The 9,484-nt window shown below is 36.0% G+C and overlaps 2 protein-coding genes across 6 annotated transcripts in view; one reads left to right on the top strand and one right to left on the bottom strand.

The window, feature by feature from the left end:
• The window catches only part of LOC107663998 (myb-like protein V), a 7,140-nt gene extending 3,886 nt beyond the window's left edge, over nt 1–3,254 (bottom strand). Inside the window, exons 1-9 of one of the 2 annotated variants that reach the window (XM_016454445.1) lie at nt 3,049–3,254; nt 2,904–2,960; nt 2,693–2,819; nt 2,519–2,608; nt 1,145–1,332; nt 980–1,019; nt 812–896; nt 558–693; nt 416–465 (exon numbers count right to left, since the gene is read on the bottom strand). In XM_016454445.1, coding sequence (XP_016309931.1) covers nt 416–465; nt 558–693; nt 812–896; nt 980–1,019; nt 1,145–1,332; nt 2,519–2,608; nt 2,693–2,819; nt 2,904–2,960; nt 3,049–3,097 — 822 coding nt within the window. In that variant the 5' untranslated portion in view covers nt 3,098–3,254. The remainder of the gene's footprint in view (nt 1–415; nt 466–557; nt 694–811; nt 897–979; nt 1,020–1,144; nt 1,333–2,518; nt 2,609–2,692; nt 2,820–2,903; nt 2,961–3,048) is intronic. The other variant, XM_016454450.1, reaches the window with a different exon arrangement.
• Nucleotides 3,255–4,357: 1,103 nt separating this feature from the next.
• tmem169b (transmembrane protein 169b) lies at nt 4,358–9,253 on the top strand. Of its 4 annotated transcripts, none has more exons than XM_016454419.1 (3): nt 4,358–4,447; nt 5,926–6,264; nt 8,525–9,253. In XM_016454419.1, exons 2-3 carry the CDS (start codon nt 6,009–6,011, stop codon nt 9,139–9,141), a joined length of 873 nt encoding a protein of 290 aa, XP_016309905.1. In that variant the 5' UTR covers nt 4,358–4,447; nt 5,926–6,008; the 3' UTR covers nt 9,142–9,253. The 4 variants fall into 4 exon arrangements, with proteins under 4 accessions (XP_016309905.1, XP_016309920.1, XP_016309897.1 ...); XM_016454434.1 differs by having other exon boundaries at nt 4,358–4,451; nt 8,543–9,253; XM_016454411.1 differs by having other exon boundaries at nt 4,358–4,451.
• Nucleotides 9,254–9,484: the final 231 nt, after the last annotated feature.

The following is a 9,484-nucleotide window of genomic DNA, read 5'->3' as shown; positions in this document are numbered from 1 at the left end:
ACAGTATAAGTCATTATAATCCGTAATTATGTCCCCACTGGATGCAACGAATGCCTCGTTTATAATGGGTTTTCATGTTTTTGTCTCGTCGCCCCGGCCGGACAGAGCATCAAAGTATGGTGAGGGGCATAACATTTCCGTCACACGCTTGAGGTATTCGGCCAATCACAACGCACTGGATAGCTGGCCAATCACAGCACACCTCGCTTTTCAGACCGATGAGCTTTGTAAAAATCGACGCATTTCAGAAAGGCGGGGCATAGAGGAGAAACAATAATGTACAGTATGTGGAAAATAATGTGTTTTTTCAACCTTAAACCGCATAAACACATTTCATTACACCAAATACACAAAATAATGTTCTTTTTAGCAGCATCATATGACCCCTTTAAAATCAGTTGTGTTTCAACTGTACCAGTTCATTCACCTCCTCTGACTGCTTCTGATCACCTTCTTGCATTTGATCTAAAAGGAAAGGATTGTTATTGGTCAGTGTGTGTGCTCATTGGGGTTTATTTTGTGATACTCTCAATATATTAATATTTGCTGGTGTTTACCTTCTCCAGTTTCAGTCTTTGTCCATAGGCCGTGGCGAAATGTGTCGGTTTGAGATTCACTTTCTGCTGTTTTATCCTTATTTTCCTCAGAAGGACCTTCAGCAGCCATGTGCTCCTCTGCATATTCTTCAGGCCTCTAGAGGTTACAGAATTCACAATGCCTTGTCTCAACATATTCACTTTTCAATAGAAGTTTGAATATTTCTCAATCCTTCAAGTAGATGTAGCTGCAGTGAACAGCAGAAGTACAGTACCTGCATTATGGGGTCTTGATGAGGGTCCATTTCATCAAATGACTCCCTGTTTTCAGTTTGTGGGACGTCATTGTCTTGACACTTACTATTTTCATAGCAGAGAATGTTAATTAAAAGATAGCCACTAACCTGACAAAAAAAAACAAATCTGCTGTGAAGATAAAATACCTGATGCTGTCAGCAGCATTAGTGACTGGCTCATCTTCACCTATCAAAACACAAGATCTGTATTAAAAGACATGTAAATACATTTAAAAAAACACATTATTTATGTGTTTTGGAACTAATTTTTCATTTTTTGGATATACTTGAGGAGGAAACAGGTTGAATTACCCAGTGCTGCCACCAGTTCTCTCTCTTTCTCCGATATCTGTTCTTCCGTTGCTCTGATTCTCCTCTCGATTTCCTCATTCTCGGCTTGAATCTTCAGCAGTTTTTGAGCCAGTGAGTTCTGACAGTATCGATCCTTATACTGCTGAAACACGTTCCTGTAGCTCTCCATTCTCTCCTGGAAGATTTTCCTTCAAAGACCAAGCATCTTTAACCCTTTAAAGCCTACTGTATCATATTTGATATGTGATTTTCCATACACGTGATTGCTGAAAAACCTGTTGCACACAATCTACATGCTTGCACTTACTGTAAATATCATCTTATTAGTACAACATATTAGTGGGAAATATAGTGAGATAACTGGTATTTATATCATTTTATGTAAGTATCTGCTATATTGTTATAAAGATCTCATCGATTTACATTACAAGCTTCAGAATTTCCTACGGTGGCCGAGAAGTGCAAAACAAATCACAATTCTGAAAACAAAATAACAAATTACAAACGCAAATGCAAGTCTAAAAAACAAAATAACAATTCAGAAAACACAACAACAATTCAGAAAACACTATAACAAGTCAGAAAACACAATGACAAATCCGAAAACAAATGAACAAGTCAGAAAACACAACGACAAATCAGACAAACCGGAAGAGGTAAGTATAGTTTGAGACAGCGCCATTGGTACCCTAACCCTACCCGATACTTTATTTTCAACTTTTTGATTATTTCCTTAATTTTTATTGAAAATAAATGTCTTTACGATGTGATCCGAGTTTTGAAAAGGGAGGAAAAAAAAGTTCGGCAAAAGGTGGGATTGAACACGGGTCGATCGCGTCAAAAAGCCAATGACACACGCTTATCCATCTGTCATTGTGTTTTCTGACTTGTTATAATGTTTTCTGAATTGTTGTTGTGTTTTCTGAATTGTTATTTTGTTTTTTAGACTTGCATTTGCGTTTGTAATTTGTTATTTTGTTTTCAGAATTGTGATTTGCTTTGCACTTCTCGGCCACCGTAATTTCCGGCCATATAAATATTAGCATCTGCACCAAATTGCATTTTTTTCCCCCCAAGTTTGGGCCTCTTGAGTTGTTTTTCCTCCATATTCTCACTATATTTACATTTAGTCATTTAGCAGACGCTTTTATCCAAAGCGACTTACAAATGAGGACAATAGAAGCAATCAAAACCGGTTCGTCTAACTATATTAGACTATATGAGCAATAAAAGCTTGATGTACCAAATATGATGCTCAAGAGAAAACACACATATGCAGACTTTTTCATATTTTGTCTAAAGGTTCAATAAACTGTTCCATTTGAAAAAGACATATTTTTATGACTATTACTTCATATGTCAGGCTTGACCTACATGTCTTGATTATAGCTGTCCTGTCTCTTCTCTAGCTCAGCTTCCAGTGTCTTTTCATACTGAAGCAGCAGATGTCCTGTTCGCTGGAGACTGATATCAGAACATTTATATTTATATTATACTCGGTTTGAGACTTGAAAATAAACACATTGTCAGCCTCACACTTTGCCGTACTTCTTAGTGTTTTCTCTGATGAACTTCCAAGTGTTTTGTTTTTGCTGGGTCTCCTCACTGAGTTTGCTGAGGATCTTGTGAGTTGTGTTAAAGTAATCCTTCTTCTCTTGAATGTTGGACTCGCAAACTAAAAACACAACAGACAGAGCAAATTATGACAGTGATTCTTCAATTAGGAGAACTTTTTATATTTCGTGTTTTAAAAACGTACTTTGTATTTGTTGTTTGAGGTCATCCTTCTTCTGAGCAAGCTCTCGTGTTTCTATACCTGTTTATGTATTACAGTATACAGTAAATATCAAGTTAAACGTGTCAGAATATGTAAACAAATTATGAAATGAAGCGTTCACAATCACCTAACTGAAGCAGCAGGTTGTCCAGTTGATTTACCGTCTGCTCCTCCATTCAAAACACTCACAAATAGCACACGGATCACGTAAATAGATCTATTTTCCAATCTTACGATGTTGTATAACTCAAATATGCAGTTGAAAGGCGAATACTGTGCGTTTTGACGCGTTTTAAACAGAGCTCGTGCGCGTCAGTTACAGCGTCCGTTACTTCGCGAGATTTTGACGTTACGTTAACTGACGGTTACCTAATCTTTTATCAGAATAATTTTCAAAAAAATTCAATCATAAATATGGCATTTGCTAAATAAGATATTAATGACGACATACGCGGTTACATAATCTTTTATCAGAATAAAAAATAATTTTCAAAAAATTAAATCATAAATATGGCATTTGCTAAATAAGATATTAATGACGACATACGCGGTTACATAATCTTTTATCAGAATAAAAAATAATTTTCAAAAAATTAAATCATAAATATGGCATTTGCTAAATAAGATATTAATGACGACATACGCGGTTACCTAATATTTTATCAGAATAATTTTCAAATAAATTAAATCATAAATATGGCATTTGCTAAATAATATATTAATGACGACATACGCGGTTACCTAATATTTTATCAGAATAAAAAATAATAATTTTCAAATAAATGAAATCATAACTATGGCATTTGCTAAATAAGCTATTAATGACGACATACGCGGTTACCTAATATTTTATCAGAATAAAAAATAATAATTTTCAAATAAATGAAATCATAACTATGGCATTTGCTAAATAAGCTATTAATGACGACATACGCGGTTACCTAATATTTTATCAGAATAAAAAATTATAATTTTCAAATAAATTAAATAATAAATATGGCATTTGCTAAATACGATATTAAAAGTAAATAAATTAAGTAGTTGGTTAGCGCGTCATAAGACGAGTCGTTACTTGTTTTATGAATAAATAATTAAAACGATTTGACCATGTTCAGTCAGTAACAAAACTTTTTATTCGCAACATTTTATGTACATTTTTACTTACATTTATTAATTAATTATTTTACTAAATACGCATTTATTTTATTAAAATAAATATAAATATTTAATATTATACAGACAGAAGCATATACACAAATACGCAGAAAATGCTATTTAAAAATAAATATTTAGAATAAAATATCGATGAGGATAAAAGTAGTTCACTGGACTGTCATTGGTTGTACTGTAGAGGAGGATTTATCGTCGTCTGATTGGACGGGACAGACGTTGCAGATTCAGTGGGCGGGGCTTGCGTTCATCGTGGCCCAGGCGCATCTGCATGGCGGCTGCGTTTAGACAGCAAACCCAGCTAAGCATTTCATCGCAAGAGTTTTCACAGCTGTTCTTTCGTGCATTTGCATCTGGTAGGTAAGAATGCAGTTCTTATGACTTAAGCAGGAGCTTCTGGTGGTTGTGAATAAGACGTGTTACAGTAGAGCCTGGTTTGGGTGTGATTAAACCCAGAGCGGATCAGCTGAGAGAAAAACAGCCTCCGCCTGGCTCTCAGGCATTACAGAACACTGGCTCAAAATAAACACTCATCTCAGAGGGGTTCAGATGAAGGGTTTTAGTTTCATATGCTGTTTTATTAAACACCGTCTTCTGACTCATGTGTCTCCTGTATGTCTTTGTTTCTCTGACAATAGAGCTGAATGAAAGGAAGGGTGTTGTTGGCTGCACAAAAGCTATTGTACATGTCAGTGTTATTTTTATATACTTTTTAGCATTTATTCATATTTTAAATTAGGTTTTATTTTTATATTTTCAGTTTTCATTTCAATTCCTGGTTAAGTTTTAGTCATTTTGTGATGCTCATTTTGATTTTTTTTTTATTGTTATGTGCATTAGCAATTTTGTTGTGTTGTTGTTACTTTTATTAGTTTTTTTTTTTTAATAATTCTATTATCTTTATTTCAGTTTTAGTCATTTTATTACTTCAACCTAAACTTATTTTATTCCAGTTAGCTGCCAAGGCAACATTTCTAATTAGTACTTGTGTCATTTTCATTAGTTTATTTTTTCCTTTTAACTTTAATTTAACTTTATTTCAGTTTTAATAATTTTAGAACTTACCTAAACTTAGTTTAATTTTAGTTAGTTGTCACATATCTAATTTTATGTGCTTTTGCATTTTTATTTATATTTGTTATATAAATATTTCTATTTAACTTGAATTTATTTTATTACAGTTTTAGTAATTGTAGTGCTTCAACCTAAACTTGTCTATGTAATTCTTAATTTTCTAATTAATTCTAATTAATTCCTAAACATTTTAAATTTTAGTTTTTGTATGTGCTTTTATCATTTTTGTTTGTTTTTAATATTTATATGAAGCTTTAATACTGTTAATACTAATCATTTATTTTTATGTCAGTTTTAGTAATTTTAGCACTTCAACCGTACCTTTTCTGATTAATTCTTCATTTTCAAATTAATTCCAAGTTCTATTTCTATTTCTAATTTTACTTTAGCTTTATTTCAGTTAACACATTTCTTTAACATTTTTAATTAACCGTAACAACACTGAAACATGTCTGCTATTATTGCTCAGTAAAAGCATTAAAACTTCATTTAATGCACGTTGACCTCTATAGTGGGGCATGTTGTCACCATGTGAACCTGCTGTTACACAGTGAATATACAGTATGTATGATTTAGAAAAAATATGGGATATCTTGCCTCATAATTAATATACTCCTTATAAACTCTCTTGTATACATTTATATAATTTACCTGTTAGTTCAAGTCAGGCAAAATAATGTAATGTTTTCCTTATTTTCCTGTTTGAGTGAATGCATGCCAAATATCAACTGTGCATCATGTTTCTCTCTCATTCCCACAGGCTTGTCATGTTTGGATGGAGTAAATAGCCTTCTCCAGTCTCGCTGAAGTTGTAGCTCCTTCCAAAGCTTGTGAGACACTAACATGGAGCAGCTCAGGTCTGACAGCCCTCAGCTGGAGTCTGTAAGGTCAGAGGTCTCTGAAGGGCAGGTGGATGAAGGAAGCAGCGGCACTAGCACTCGAAGGAAGAGGAGAAAGCGAGAACACCGGCCGGAGTCCATCATCGTCTACCGCTCTGATCCAGAGAGAGCCGCTGGTGAAGACCATGGAGGAGATAGTGAGGGTGGAGAGAGGAACTCTGAAGAGGGAGCTACGTTTCTGAACAGCCCCAGCAGTGAAGGTGAAGCATGCGATCTAGTAAGAAAAGTATTTGGACACATAAGCCACTTCGCAATGTCTTTCCATTACAAAACAAAATATCAAAATCAGTTACGCTCACAAAAAAATATCAAAATCAGTTACGCTCACAAAAAAATAAGTCAGTTTGGTTCCAAATTATAAATCAATAAACAATATATACAATGCCTGACCAAAAAAAAAAAAGTCACCATTTGAAATTAAGTAAGCAAATACTGAAGAGTCTAGGATTTAATCATTATTGCAGTGATTAATATGTTTCTGGCATGTTTTGCAACAATTCATTTAACCCTAACTGATGCCGTGCGTAGCTTTGTCAGAAGTCATACCCATGTACAGATTCCAGGATGACCGTGTCAAGGTTCATCAGCCTCAGTTTGTGAAACAGTGGTTCAACGAGCATGAGGAATCATTTTCATGTATGAATTTGCCACCACAGAGTCCTGAGCTTAACCCTACTGGAGGTCTGGTGGTTTGACTCCCATTATCCATACAAGATCTCGGGCAAAAATGAACGTAATTCTTTATGGAAATAAATGTTCAGAATCAGAATGCCTTTATTGTCATTACAACGAAATTCAGTGCAACTCAAGCAAAATACAAAACACAGAATAAAAGTAACACACAACAAGCAACTTGACATAGCGGCAAAAATAGATAGATAGATAAATAAATAAATAAGCAGTAGAAAGTGTATTGCACAATCCCATGTGTAATATGTTTTGCTAGGGGTGTGCGATATATATCGTCTGCGATAATATCGTAATTGTTGATTTAACGATGTGCGATTAGACATTATCGAATATTTTGCAAAAACCATTCAATACACCCCTACAGAGCCAGGCATACATTACGTAAAGTCTAGACTAGTGCGCGTGCGCATGCATTTAGAGTGCGTTCTTTCACTGCATGATTCATTAAAATGCATTTAGAATGATCACAAATTCAAGACATTTTTACCACTTCTTATAGTTAATCAATTTCACATGAAGAGTGCCGTTTTTCTCCAAAAAATGGCCATGATTACAAATGTGATATTGATTTGTTTTACAACAGTTCAATAAACTGGAAGTGAATTAAGAAACTTACGTTTTAGATGCCATATTTCCTGTTTTTGTGCTATTTCGACAACAAAAATAATTTCAAACACAGCCACAATGCTGTTTTGCGTCTCTGAGCAACATGACGGTGTTTCGTTCCTGAATGAATCAACCGTTTAAATGATTCGGTTCAATCGCAATGAATCACTCATTAACAGTGACTTGCTGCCACCTACTGGCGGTTTTAATTTCACACTCAAAGTATCTTTTATTATTTAAATAATTTCAAATATCAGTATTCAACGTTTTATGTTTAATATATCAAAACATTATTTATTCATTTGTAATCGCAGGTTAAATGCATTCATGTCTTGTATTAAACAGTGTGTAAATTTAATGCATCTAAATGCCACTTCAGTGTTTCCTCTGCATTGCAAAGATGAATTGATACTGATTTAATTTTCTTGGTAACAGCCAAAACTTTAGGAGTCAGCTGTCCACGGTAGTCCTAAAGATACCAGCACAATAACACACTGAGCAAAATATTGTCTAATTATCGTTATCGATAAAATCCCAGAAAATATCGAGATATTATTTTTTGTCAATATCGCACACCCCTATGTATTGCACAGGACAAATGTTGTGATGTTGCATAACATTGTCAAAACAGTGGCACAATGAAAGCAAATATTATCAAATCTAAAAGTGGCCCAAAAAATGGTGGCTAAATATTAGTGTGTGCAACCTTTTTTGGACAGGCCCATCCCAAAGACTTTTAATAGGGTTAAGGCCAGGACTCTGTGGCGGCCAATCTTTCACAGATTGAGGCTGATGAATCTTGACATTGTCATCCTGGGATATGTCCATGGGTACTGTTGCCAAACATAGAACATGCCAGAAATATATTAATCACTGTAAGAATGATCCAATCCTAAAATCTTAAGTATTTGCTAATTTAAATTCAGACGGCAACTTTTTTTGGCCAGGTAGTGTATTAATACTTTAATATCCTAATGACATTTGTCATAAAAGAAAAATTGATCATTTTGACCCATACAATGTATTTTTGACTATTGCTACAAATATACCCCAGCGACTTAAGACTGGTTTTGTGCTCCAGGGTCACATATGAGGAATGCATTAAAAATACCGCAGCACTCCGGATTTTGTCTCATCCTAAATGAAATGTCTTGGCTTCATCAGGTTGGGCCGTGCCTCCAGACAGCCGCTACGTGACGCTCACCGGGACCATCACACGCGGAAGGAAGAAAGGTCAGATGGTGGACATTCACGTCACGCTCACAGAGAGAGAGCTGCAAGAGATGGCCAGGTCAAAGGAGCGTCTGGATGCCGAATGTGATGCTCGCGAGGGATCGAGCCGCTCGTGCGGTTTTGGGCTTTCTCAGGGTCCCCACGTCGTCCTGTGGAGCCTCTCCTGCGCTCCCGTCATCTTCGTCCTGTCCTTCATCACCTCGTTTTACTACGGTACTCTCACTTGGTACAATATATTCCTGGTGTACAACGAGGAGCGGACGTTCTGCCATAAAATCACGGTCTGCCCGTTCCTCATCATCTTCTACCCCGGGCTCATCGTGGCTCTGTCGCTGTCGCTGGGCTTGTATTCGGCTGTGGCGCAGGTGTCCTGGGCCTTCAGCGAATGGTGGCTGTCGGTCAGGGATCTGGAGAAGGGTTTCTGCGGATGGGCTTGTGGGAAGCTCGGATTGGAGGACTGCTCTCCGTACAGCGTGGTCGAGCTGCTGGACTCGGACACCATTTCTGGGAGTCTGCAGGGAAAGTCGCTGCAAACATCTTCGGTGTGAATAGAAATCATCCCGAGATTTTCTCTGATGGTTACACAGCCCCTGCATCTTCTGCAAAAAATGCCTAGAATTGGCTAATTTGATGATGCTGAGTCCAAAATTATCAACAAAAACTTTCTAATATATAGTTTTTTTTTTTCACAAAATAGGGATGATTTTTCAAATGTTTCCGTTTTAAAGTAATAGTTCTCCCAGAAATTAACATTTTCTGAAAATGTACTCACCATCAGGCCATCCAAGATGTAGATGAGTTTGTTTCTTCATCAGATTTGGAGAAATGTAGCATTACATCAGTGTCTCAGCAACGGATGCTCTGCAGTGAATGGGTGCTGTCAGAATGAGA

Source organism: Sinocyclocheilus anshuiensis, unplaced genomic scaffold, assembly GCF_001515605.1.
Source record: "Sinocyclocheilus anshuiensis isolate Anshui unplaced genomic scaffold, SAMN03320099.WGS_v1.1 scaffold81, whole genome shotgun sequence".
In the NCBI taxonomy this organism is placed as follows: domain Eukaryota; kingdom Metazoa; phylum Chordata; class Actinopteri; order Cypriniformes; family Cyprinidae; genus Sinocyclocheilus; species Sinocyclocheilus anshuiensis.
Note: the sequence above shows the minus strand (reverse complement) of the source record. Positions and strands in the feature narration are given on the sequence as shown.

Coding starts and splice junctions, on each gene's coding strand:
- tmem169b (XM_016454419.1), top strand. CDS start 6,009: ATGGAGCAGCTCAGGTCTGACAGCCCTCAGCTGGAGTCTGTAAGGTCA. Junction 6,265..8,524: donor GAACAGCCCCAGCAGTGAAG/GTGAAGCATGCG, acceptor TGGCTTCATCAG/GTTGGGCCGTGCCTCCAGAC.